The sequence below is a fragment of the Chamaea fasciata genome, unplaced genomic scaffold, assembly GCF_029207755.1.
Source record: "Chamaea fasciata isolate MVZ Bird 193981 ecotype frontalis unplaced genomic scaffold, bChaFas1.0.hap1 SCAF_10, whole genome shotgun sequence".
NCBI classification, from domain to species: domain Eukaryota; kingdom Metazoa; phylum Chordata; class Aves; order Passeriformes; family Sylviidae; genus Chamaea; species Chamaea fasciata.
In genome coordinates, this window is record NW_027094095.1 from 1,877,050 (window position 1) to 1,888,367 (window position 11,318).

At 40.7% G+C, this 11,318-nt stretch overlaps 1 protein-coding gene across 4 annotated transcripts; it reads right to left on the bottom strand.

The window, feature by feature from the left end:
* Positions 1 to 1,758: 1,758 nt before the first annotated feature.
* Positions 1,759 to 11,063, bottom strand: RGS18 (regulator of G protein signaling 18). Of its 4 annotated transcripts, none has more exons than XM_066191970.1 (5): positions 10,741 to 11,063; positions 9,964 to 10,065; positions 6,858 to 6,919; positions 5,647 to 5,813; positions 1,759 to 3,350 (listed from the first exon to the last, which is right to left on the bottom strand). In XM_066191970.1, exons 1-5 carry the CDS (start codon positions 10,857 to 10,859, stop codon positions 3,096 to 3,098), a joined length of 705 nt encoding a protein of 234 aa, XP_066048067.1. In that variant the 5' UTR covers positions 10,860 to 11,063; the 3' UTR covers positions 1,759 to 3,095. The 4 variants fall into 4 exon arrangements, with proteins under 4 accessions (XP_066048067.1, XP_066048065.1, XP_066048069.1 ...); XM_066191968.1 differs by having other exon boundaries at positions 6,858 to 6,922; XM_066191972.1 differs by lacking the exon at positions 9,964 to 10,065.
* Positions 11,064 to 11,318: the final 255 nt, after the last annotated feature.

Genomic DNA, 11,318 nt, shown 5'->3' on the forward strand with positions numbered 1-11,318 from the left:
ACAAGAGGCAAACGTTTGTGCCACACAAACAGATTGTTTCCCTCATGCTTTGTGTCTTGAGACTTCACCTATGTAAGGAATAAAGTGCAGTGTTTGAGTAGGGTAAATTATTGTGTTGACAGGAGGAATATTTTGGCAGCTCTTACTGAACCCTGAATGGTACACATAAGTATAAAAAGCTGATACATAAAACAATCTAATAAAAGTACTTGCCCAACAGGCTTCCTATGTGTATTATTTGCATTAGGGCAGCACAACAGAGGAGATTTACGTAACTGTGGCATGGATTCTGCCAAAACCAGAGAAGACTGACTGTTCTCTGGTGCTACCCTAAGACTTGTGCTGTACATACATCTCTGCTGGGCCAGTCCTGAGTCTGATCGGTCCTGGAACAGCATCACAAACTTGTACTAAATCCATGCCTAGTTCATCTTCAGGACTACAGCACTGCACTAAATAGTGGAGTGCTCACTTTCACTCACTAAAAGGAGCCTCTTCTAAAAAAAAAAAAAAAACAACCCTTTGCCAGATAATTGTGTAATTTTGGTTTATCTTTGTGTCCTTCGCCTTCCTTTCTCTGAGTTTATCTTGACTTTCTTTTTACAGTAGTTCCCATGGCATTAGTCTGCTGTAAATTAAGCTGGGGTTCATGATTATCTTTGGAAAACACACATGCATAAATAGCTACCAGGAATATCTTATTTGTTTGTTTTCATTATAAAACTCATAAGAAGGACTAGGACTGTTAGTACTGCAGACTGATGGGTTTGAGGAAGGCCTCCCTGGTGATAAGCAAAATTTTCCATGTGTCTGTGAAATGAAATAAAGGGCACCTGATGACCTCTGTTTATCATTGCAGACCCTTCTGACTAACAGCTGGGATTTTGCTAACAAGAAAAAGTCTTACTCAGGGTACTATATATGTCATTTGGTTGGATTTTGGAACAGTATTAAATATATGTATTTTTTTCATTTCTTTCCTTCATGGCAATCCATCCAAGATACGGATTCTCCACTGATATGAAGGGAAATAATCACACCAGGGCAGAATTTAGCTGCAAGTGTGTAAGTCTAATGTCTCTGTGGCAACAAACCCAGTGCCAACACTCAGGGGTGTCTGTTCTCAAATCTGTTCCCTTCCTCCAACAAGGATCCAGCACACAACACAGGAACATGTGTATTTTAAATATCTGAGAACTGGCATTCAGACATTGTTGGTGGTACTAGAGTCCCTCATCACAGAATCCTCAAGGATGGCAGAGACCTTCAAGATCTAGTCCAACCATTAGCCTTCCCCAGCCTCAGTCACCCCTAAGCCGCAGCCTCAAGCACTGCAGCCAGAGGCCTCTTGAACTCTTCTAGAGACTGTGGCCCTGGGCAGCTGACCACCTCCCTGGGCAGCTCATCCCAATGCCTGGCCATTCTTTCAGTGAAAAAAACACCCAATGCCCAGGTCCTGACTGCTTTCACTGTCAGAAAGAGCCCATGCCTGGTGTTTTGAGATCAGGGGAGGGTGATGAATAAACCAGCGTGGATCATCATTATAAACTTGTTTCCTCTCTGTTCCCCGGGTAAAGGTAAGAGCTTGGAGATGGCTCCTGGGTCTCTGTGTCTCAGCAGCATCTCCAGGTGAGTTTGGATCTCTGTGCACTGTAACAGTTTGATTAACATGGCAGTGATTACAGCTAGAATTGAACCCTAGGTGAAGTCTTCACATCTTCCTCATCAATGTGCTGATGATAAATCAAATCCTGACAGTTCTTTAAGCAGATCAGATTTATTGGAAGTTAATAAAGCAGACAGGGAAACATGTAGATCCAGCAGTTCATATACACCCCAAATTAACAATGAACACAAAGTCCCATCCTCAGGAACTGCACCTCTTCTCCTTCATCACTCACAGAAAGGAGAGGGAGAAAGATTTAATTCCACAAGAAGCAGCTTAATATACAGGTCATAGTTACAGATAAATCCTGCAGCCCCTTCCTAAACTAAACCAAAGTTTAAGATTTTAAGAACTGCCCTAAGCTTCAAGTTGATGTCTTCATCAACTGTGAAACAAAAGGACAGAATGACTGTGTGTGCTGACTACATGTCTGTCTTTGATAGTAAAGAAATAAAAAAGAAGATTTCTCCTTCCTCTTCTACAACCTATAGAGAGAATATTAATGACCAGTGGAACTGAAAGTTTCTCTGCCTGAGTACAAGAGCTGCTAATTTTCAGATACATTTTCAAGATAAAAGGCAGAAAAAAACTTAGAAAAAAGTTTAGGATTAAAGTTGGTATACCATGACTATTTATAAATAAAAGTAGAAATATTTTATAGATATATATACATTGACATGACCTGGTACACTTTGTGTTAAAATAGCATTCTCAGCCCTTTGTTGCTACTCATTTAGTTGCAAAAAATTAAAATACGTGTATTTGATGCCAAAGCTAATATATACAGCATAACTTAAAAATAGAGAACAGACGTGGAATAAGAAAAATGTACCCCCAAAAAATTAAATTGGTATTTTTATGTTCCTATTAAAATAGGCAATGGCTACATTTTAATTATAGATTTAATTACACAGTGTCTTGAGTTAAAATTCATGTAACTTTGCATCATACCTGATAATGTTCCTGCGTGTTTTACAATATAAGAAAATAAGACAAATTCTCTGGCTTAGTGTAGGAAATATTGCAAAAACATAAACATGTGCAAAGACTGGATACAGAGATTCTAACTGTGATGAAACTCTGGCCTAAATGGTACAGGCCCAGGATACGTGTTGGATAATATCAAATGCCACTTTATAAGACATTTTTAAGCAGGAAATTCAAATTTTTTCCCCCAAATCTGATTGCAGCTTTTGTCTGAATTTAAAAAAAAAAAAAAAAAAATCCTGCATGAAAACTCTGCATGCTACGACTTGCCAACACACTACCTACTTTTCTACGCAAGTGAGATTCTGCCCCAGAGCTCTGACCCGGTGTAAGCGCATTTTATTTTGCTTTACCACTTATTTATACCTGCTGAGGGTTTAGGCTTTGAAACACACCCAGGTTTGCTGCGGCAGCTGGGACTGAGGAGGGCTGAGCTCCGCTGTCAGCGCAGGGTGAAGTCCGGCCGCGCTCCCTGGAAGTCGCTGACGGTGAAGGAGCGGGAGCGGCGGCGGAGCGGGGCGCGGGCCGGAGCCCGCCCCTGCAGCAGGCTCCGGTAGAGAGCAGAGCTCAGGAAGCGAGGGTAGCTGTCCTGCTCCATCAGCCGGTACACCGTGCTCTGGGCCGCATCGAAGGTGCTGCGCAGCGGCTGCCCAATGCTCTGGCTTGTGGCTTCCTTGGTGTGAAAGTCCAGGTTCACCTGAAGGAGGAGGGAAAGGGTATTTGTTTAATATGTGTTCATGCATATCCCGTGTTATTTTCCACAGCGCTGGTGAAAGCCTTTTCTGATAAGATGACCTAAGTTATAGCTTTCATATTTTCCAGATTCTGTACTGCATTAGTATATAACTCTGAACTTCATATAAAGCGTTAGCAAGTTCTCCTCACAGCTCAGTCACACAAAACAATCCTTTTCCAGCCCCAGAACCAAGGACACCGTTGCAGCTTCAGGCCCAAAAAGTGCAAACAGCAGTGAATTGAGGAGAGCAGTCTGGGAGGATGGGACTGCACAACCTGAAGCTGTAATTGGACAATTAACCCCGATATGGAAATGGACCAAAACTTACAAAAGTGGGAAAACTCGTGACTGGGTGTCCGTCTTGGGTGTAGCCACAACCAGGCTCTTGCACTGCCCAAGGTGTATCCTTTGAAGGCCTTTTTAATAAACATCTACTTTATTCCTTTAATACTGTCCAGTCTCTGTTCTAGGCAGCCTCTCAAGGCATCAAGAGGACCTCAAATCCCCCATACAACAGGATACTAACACCGCAGAATTGGTGCGTTCACCTTCAGTGATGGCACTCAGAAAGTCTTCACAAATGTATCATTGGTAAACTTGGTGAGACAGAAGATAGACTCTGATATTTGACTAAAAGTTACTTTCTAACAGTGATCACTCTACAGTTGCAGCTTCCCAGCTTTGCAACCCCAAACTTCACAGATCTTCCTGCTCTCAGTTAGGATTAAAGTAGAACCTGTTCTAATGAGATGACATCAATGAATAGTTAAAATTTCTGGTTTCTGTGTAGTTTGGGTAGTAGGAAGGTGAGAAAATTCTAATAAATTTTTTTAAAAATTTAAATGAGTCTCTGGAGGTTTTAGATTGGAAAACCATATCAAAATGACTATTCCATGTGCTGCTGCATTCACCCTGGGAAATATTTAATAGTATGAGAATTTTAAGTAAGTGACGAGCACTGATTTAAGCACGTTATTTTGAAAAATTGATAGAATATATATTAAAAATAATTGTTGACCCAGTCAAAAAGTGACTTCTCTAAGGTTTTTCTTTTCCACCCCGGGAGGCACCTATCATTTCCATACAACTAGTTGGAACAAACAGTTTAGATCTAAGAGCTGAAGGGCAATAAGTGATCAGGGAAGGATCCACTTATCCAAAATTTTATGATCCTATTGAACTGCAGGCTCAGAAACTTGTGTGTAGAAGAGTTCTGCTGGACAAAGCATCGGAGAAGAGGTGCAAGTTCCAGAGCTGTGTGGTCTCAGGACACAAGGGAGAAAGTCACACCAAAGCCAAGTGTCCAAGGTGAACCACAGCACCCACACTGCCAGCACCAAACTCAAGTACGGCAGAGAAAGAAATTGTTATGTTACTATGACTTCCCTGCCCTGTCCTCTCCTCAGCTTTCCTCCTGCTCATCGCTTTTCTTCCATCAGTCTCAAGCACTGACAGTGTCAGTACCTGTTCCCTGTCCCAGGCTGCATCCCCCCCAAAGGCACACAGCAGGGAAAGGAATGAAAAGGAACATAAGTCCTTAAAAGTGGGCACTTCCTAGGAAAAGCAGATCAGAATCCTAATGTAATCTATGGGAATTGCAGGTGGAAACTGCAGCACTTTGCAATCCTTACACTAAAACGAGAATTGCACTCTTTTCACCCTCATTACAAGGCAGCAGAAGTTAGTGTTTAACTTCTGCTATTCTGGCAAATAAAGAAAATAAGATTTTGGTAAGTGACATATTTGATCTGCTCAAATGAGATAGAATTACAGGAAACTATAAGTCCAAAAGACCTATTCAAGAGGCTGCTTGTGATTTCACTGAAAAGTTGATAATTTCCCAACCTGTTCATCTTCTTAGGGCAGGCAAAAAAATATTTCTTTTGTTCACTTAGGAACCCTTTCTAACACACTTCAGTAAAATGAAGAAGTTGAAAATATGAAAACTTTTTTTCATTCTTAGGATACTAAAAAATGCCTTAGTGTCAGTGAGGATTGTCATATCAACATTGTTTTGTGCTCACAGTAACATTCCAAGGATATACAGTTGGAGATGGAGGGGTGGAAAACGGATAGGGAGTTAAGCAAGACAAGTCCATACTCCTTCCAGAGTTTTGACTTTTGTGAAAGTCTTCTTTGTCAAGGGACTGCAGGATTAGCTCTTGAAGCTGCTTCTGGACATGCACTTCTTAAAAGCAGATTTTACCCGATGCAGTTGTGTCAATCAAACACTGCGTATAACAAGGAAGGTCTTTACCTCTTTTGGAGCATCTTTCTGTATGAATGTTTTAAAAATGATCTTGGCTTTTGGCAGAAGTTCATGTGCACTTTTGCTGTTCTTGTAATCCTCACAGGCTATCCAGAACTCGATGTTCTCCTCACTGAACTCAGTTTTCAGAAACTTTGTGAAGGCATCCAGCCCAGCTACAAAAGGGAAAGTTGAATTGCAATAAAAATACATAACCTTATCAGACCACTACTTTTTCAAAGAGTCTCTGCAAGATAGTAAAATGGTAAAATATGTTTTGCTCCCTTGGAATAATACCACATTGCAGATAATTATCTAAAAATACATAAATGTTTTTAAAAAGGTGCAGTTTCTCCATTATGATCCTGCAACTCTCATTACAGAATTCTCAGCATCAGTAAAAAAAATGCTACCATGATCTCATAAATTTAGAAAAACCATTAAGCAAAACATGTGGGAGTATGTGGAAGTGGTGGACTTTATTCTAGCTGAATATCAGTTTAGGTTGATCAAAAGACTATTTGAATCTTTGCTCACAAGTTAACTATTCTTCAGCAGCAGTTTAAAATGGATGGCTTTCAGCATCTCTATCATTTGCTTTGTCCTGCTGTTGTTATGCTGAGGATATTTTCTTTCCCAAGTATACTTCATCTGTGGAAGTAATGCAATTGTGTGGATGTGAACTGTTCAAGGAACAGATTTGAAAAGTACACAGTGTCCAGAACTGTAGCTGAAATATACGTGTGCCCCTCCAAAAATGAAGGCAGGAACATATGTGCATTTGATAATTATGGGAGCAGCAGGGCCTCTCAAATGATGGCCAGCTTGGATCCAGTCACTGACTTAGAAACAAACCCCATCAGGAGTGACAAAGTCTTTTCTTAAGTACATGGAACATATGCAGTCAGGAATATTTGAGCAATGTTCAGATTAAATACTTCTGTTTACTGAAGGGACTCTTTTATGTCTGTTATATTACTTTGTTCAATAAAACACCAAACTGAAAAATTATTTTAAACTATTTTCCCGAGTTGGCAGCAAGCTATAGTCTAAGAACACAACGAGAGCAGGAAACACATGCTGTTATAAATGATCCATTGTACCTAGTTTAGGTAACTGCCACATCTATTTAAGGGCATAACTGGATTTTATGATTTTCCATCCTTCACCATCAATTTTCCATCCTAACAGTCTGCGTGGAGAGTGAAAAAACTACTGACCTTTCTCAGAAAGCAGTTTGCCAAAAGACTCTCCCCATTTCACTGCTTCCTCAGGAGACACACTGCTTGAGAAACAGAAAGGAGTTATGAAGAATTGTTCGTACTGTGCATTTAGGAAGCTGTGTAACACACATCATCTGTTACCACTGGGGCTCAGGACTGTTTCACAAAGGCTTTGATTAGATCACGTCACTAAGGGAGATAATTCTCTTAGGGAATTCAGAAACATTTGTCTTAACTCTTTCCTGACATTTTTTCCTGCAGAGTTGTACTTCTTTTCTCTTTTTATAAAAAAACATCAGAGCAGAGGTTTTTCGCTGTGGTATTTGTGTTGTCCTAGTGATCTTTAAGGCCATGAAGCATGGTAAGACCATGTAGAGCATGGTAAAACTGATGAGGGAAGAAGGTCTTGTTAGCTATTTAAACTTGAGATACTCATGTAGAGATGTGATTTTGAATACGCCCGCTCTGAGGCCATTAGCACAGTCTGCTTTTAATGAAATATGCAGAATTCTACAGCCTGAAGACAAAATGGTAGCAATATGATTTAGACATCAGTCTTACAGGGCAATAGCACATGTATTCAGGTTTGTTTACCACAAACATTTCAAATACCGTATTATTCTGAGACAATGTGCCTCATTTATAAAACTCCTCATATTCTTCATCAAGTATGTCAAGTTGCACGTGTTTCACTTTGATTTCAAAAAATCTGCCCTAGGAAACAGCAAAGAAAGGAGGAAAAAAGCACTTTTTATCAGTTGCTTTGTGGATATGAATGTTTAGAACCATTTTCATTCCAGGGCAAATCACAGGACACTGAAAGTATCAGAAAGTGACTGGCCCAGGATTAGTTGGTCAGATCAACATCTTTATGGACCGAACATTTCTGGAATATGATCCCACTTCCTCCCAAAGGCTTGTTTTCTGTTGCCTGCTTTACAAAGTTGGGGCTCCCTTGTCAAAACCTGTAGGCATGTGGAGTTTAGATGACAGGAAATTCCAATCTCTTTGGGAAGGAATTTAAGCCAGTAATGACCCTGGGTTGCACAAAACTGAAAAGGAGGAATTTTTTTCCTAAAATCTATTTTTATTTTAATAGATGATATATGTTTATTCGCTGAAGTCATTGCTTGAAGGAATGAAAATTTTAACCAGGGAGAGAGAAACAGTTTGTCAGGAGAGGTACAAATGCTGGAGAAATGAAATTCAGGAAAGCAGGGGGATTCTGGAGTCAGGGAAAACAAGACCTCACTCCCTTACAGAGTTCATTATGAGAATTACAGTTATGAGAATTACCAAAAGTACAGTGAACTCTGTCAACAGCAGGTTCTCCACCTTATTTCTTATTTGGGTCATAGTGAAAGATAAAGCCTTATGACTTCACACCACATACTCAGTCCACAAAGGCATGGAATGCTGGAGAGGATCTTTGCTGGGTTTGGAAACTCCCACTGTGAGTTTCTGTTTTTCCTTCAGAATGTGGAACAACCCGGGAGCCTCACAGACCCCCAACGTCTGAGTGCAGACGTGAGCTTGTGCAATAGTAGACAGAAATCAAGATTCGCTCAGCTTTGCCGCTTTCTGAATACAAGAAGAAACTAATTTAAGTGAACAGATAAACATTCAAACGAAAAATGAACTTTTAAACTAACGGATTAACTTTTCTACTATCATCCAAATTTCCATCTCCAGTGTTTCATTTTCTATTTATTTTAGTAACTCTGTGTGAAAAATGGAAATCATAAAGGCTAAGTAAATCACTTACTAAATTTCAAACTATTATCTCACTTTATTATTTGAAAAAGAGTAAATTTTTTGTCCGTTTTTCCATTTTTGACAAATATAATTGTCACTTTAATTCAAATATAAAGACCAGCAGAAATTTACAAGTTTCTCTTCCATACAAGAACAGTCGAATATCTGTTAGTCAGGCACCAGCTGACAGTAACATGATAAAAGGCAGCTGGCTGAGTGAAGAAGTGATGGTCTGTTAAAAGCGGGAAAATCTTCAGAGAATTGTTACTGCTCTGAAAGTGCCATCTCACAGGTTGAAAGAATGCAGTGAATGGCTGTACTTTGTATTAAATACCTGGGGTATATGAGCTACCCAGCACTGACTGCATGCAGGCAGCTCTGCTTTCTCTTTACAAATGCAATCTTAGAATGGTTTTACATGTCTGCAACCAGGATACCTCAAAACTTGAGCAATAAGCACGGCCTGGTTATCCAGATGCACCGGTGGGAATGTTTAGATGTCCCCTCCCCAGCCATGGGTTTTCCCTGGGTTCTAGAAGCAGAATTTGGGCCCTTAGAGGACCACTACCATGTGCTCATTGATTAGAAGGGCTTGTAGAAGCAGCTCTGGTCAAAGCAGGCAGCTTGGTCCTGAAAGTGGGATCTGCTGGACCAAGAAAAAAGGCTGTGGTGAGCAGTGAAGTGTTCTGGAATGATTTGTGGTGGAAAGAAAGGGTCAGCACATTTTTTAGGCCATGGTGCTGCAGAATTCTACATTTTCCTTCTTCTCATGCAGGAGCTACAAATGCAATTCTTAATATATCAGTGAGATCTTGGTACTCCATTGAAGTGAGGAATTAAGCTCTTACGGAAGTCAGCAAACCCAAGATTGTACCCTGCATCTTTATAGTAAATACTAGGGACAATACTTTCAGGGTGCATGAATTTTAGAGATAAGAGTGTTCAACCAATTACTGCCATTACTGTGGAACTCTGCAGTCAATATTTAACACACCTACAGCATTTGCACATCACAGAAATATTTGGAAAACCTGCTTTGCAAGGAACTGTATGATTTTCCTGCAAGCTGCATTTCTGAATTGATTATTGCTCTGTGCAGTCAGTGGACTCCTACCAAGGCTGCTGGCATAAGGTTTAAATGTCTCTGCAAGTGTTTCGTACCAGTGGTGTGAAAATAACTGCTGGTTCTCTTGATGTATACCAGGAAATTCTGGGTTACACTGATAACTTTTCAAAGTCTTACTCTGTCCAGCCCAAACACACACACATGGGTAGAGGAAACATCCTGAGTCACACAGGTGCTTGTTGGAAGGAATCCCCAACCATCTCAGTCTTTTACAATGTTTACCTTGCTGCTTTTGTCAGGTTTCCAGGTTTGCCAAGGTCATCACCTTCATGGAATTCAGGTTTCTGCAGGAGCAGGCTCAGCCTATTTCTCTTCTGCTTAACTCTATGACAGAATTGGAGCAGCTTTTCAAGAAACATTGTAGAAGTTGGTCTTTCCCTCTGAAGCATTCTCTGCTTCTGCATTATAGATCTCCTTATTTTCACTTACAGTAATGTTGGTGTTACTTTTACATATATTATTCACATTAATGTTTTTCTCTTCATAGCTTAGCACAAATTTACATATGAAGCACTGGCAAAGAAAAATGGAAATACTTTCATTTTCAGCATCCATTTTGATGTATTTTAAAGATGAAGTGGCCAAACTTCCCAGTAGAGATAAATGGTTGGCTCAGCGTCTTCTACTTTTAATGTTTCACAAAGAAAAAAGGAAGTATTGCTTCCTGTCACTTGAAATTTTTGAAAAAAGCTTTCCTGGATCATATTCAGGCTTTAGAGAAGCATTTCTCAGAACTTCTTGCAACCTCTCTTTCTTAGTATTTTTAGATCATTAATTTGATTTGTTTCTTGTTCTCAAAAAAAAAAAGTTCTTTGAGATAACTTTTCTTAAAGAGTTAATATTTTACACATACAATTTCTAGGATTGCAGTTAATGAGTTCTCATAAATATGTCAAAAATGAAATTAGCTCTGCCCTAAATTCACCCCCACAAGCTATGCTGGAAGAATCTTCCATGTAAACAGAACACTCCAAAGGTCGGCATGACCTGAACACTTACCCAGACTTGCTTGCCTTGTGTGGCTCTTCCTTAATCGCTGATTTCATGACTTTGTAATAGGGTTTATCTTTTGAAGCAGAAGTGTTGAGTTGGGGAAATAAAAGAAGGGGGTTCTCCATCTTCCTCTAGAGAAGCTTCTGGCAAGGTTCCCTTTGCTCCCTTGCCCCCGGCCCGTGCTGGTTCGGGTTCTCACATGCTGCAACAACCTGGGCTGCCCTGGCCAGCCCGAGGCCTGTGTCCAGAGGAGGTGGTGCCAGGAAGTGGTTCTGCACTGGCCCCTGCAGCTGTGCCCACAGCAGTGTCTACGGGCAGCTCTGGCTGTGCCCTCCCCACTTGGGGAAGTGACACTGCAGCTTTGCAGGGCTCACGCTGCAAACCACAGCCCAGAGTGGCGGCTGCTCTACACAGCTCAGCTCCTGCTTGGCGTAGGGTCACACCAGCCTGTGTGACAAACCTGCACATGCCCTAGGCTCCTAAAATGAACCTTAATGACAGTGATGTCACATGAAATAACATACAACCTTACCTTCAGCTCCCTGAGGCAACCCATCCACCCTTCAGCGGCCCTCTGCAGCCTC

What these genes read in the sequence shown, in the direction of transcription:
- RGS18 (XM_066191968.1), bottom strand. Translation starts at nt 10,859, where the DNA reads ATGGAGAACCCCCTTCTTTTATTTCCCCAACTCAACACTTCTGCTTCA. An exon ending in AACCTGACAAAAGCAGCAAG is followed by an intron (nt 6,923 to 9,963) that starts GTAAACATTGTA and finishes CTGTTTCTCAAG; the next exon opens with CAGTGTGTCTCCTGAGGAAG. An exon ending in AGAAAGATGCTCCAAAAGAG is followed by an intron (nt 3,351 to 5,646) that starts GTAAAGACCTTC and finishes CTCCTCCTTCAG; the next exon opens with GTGAACCTGGACTTTCACAC.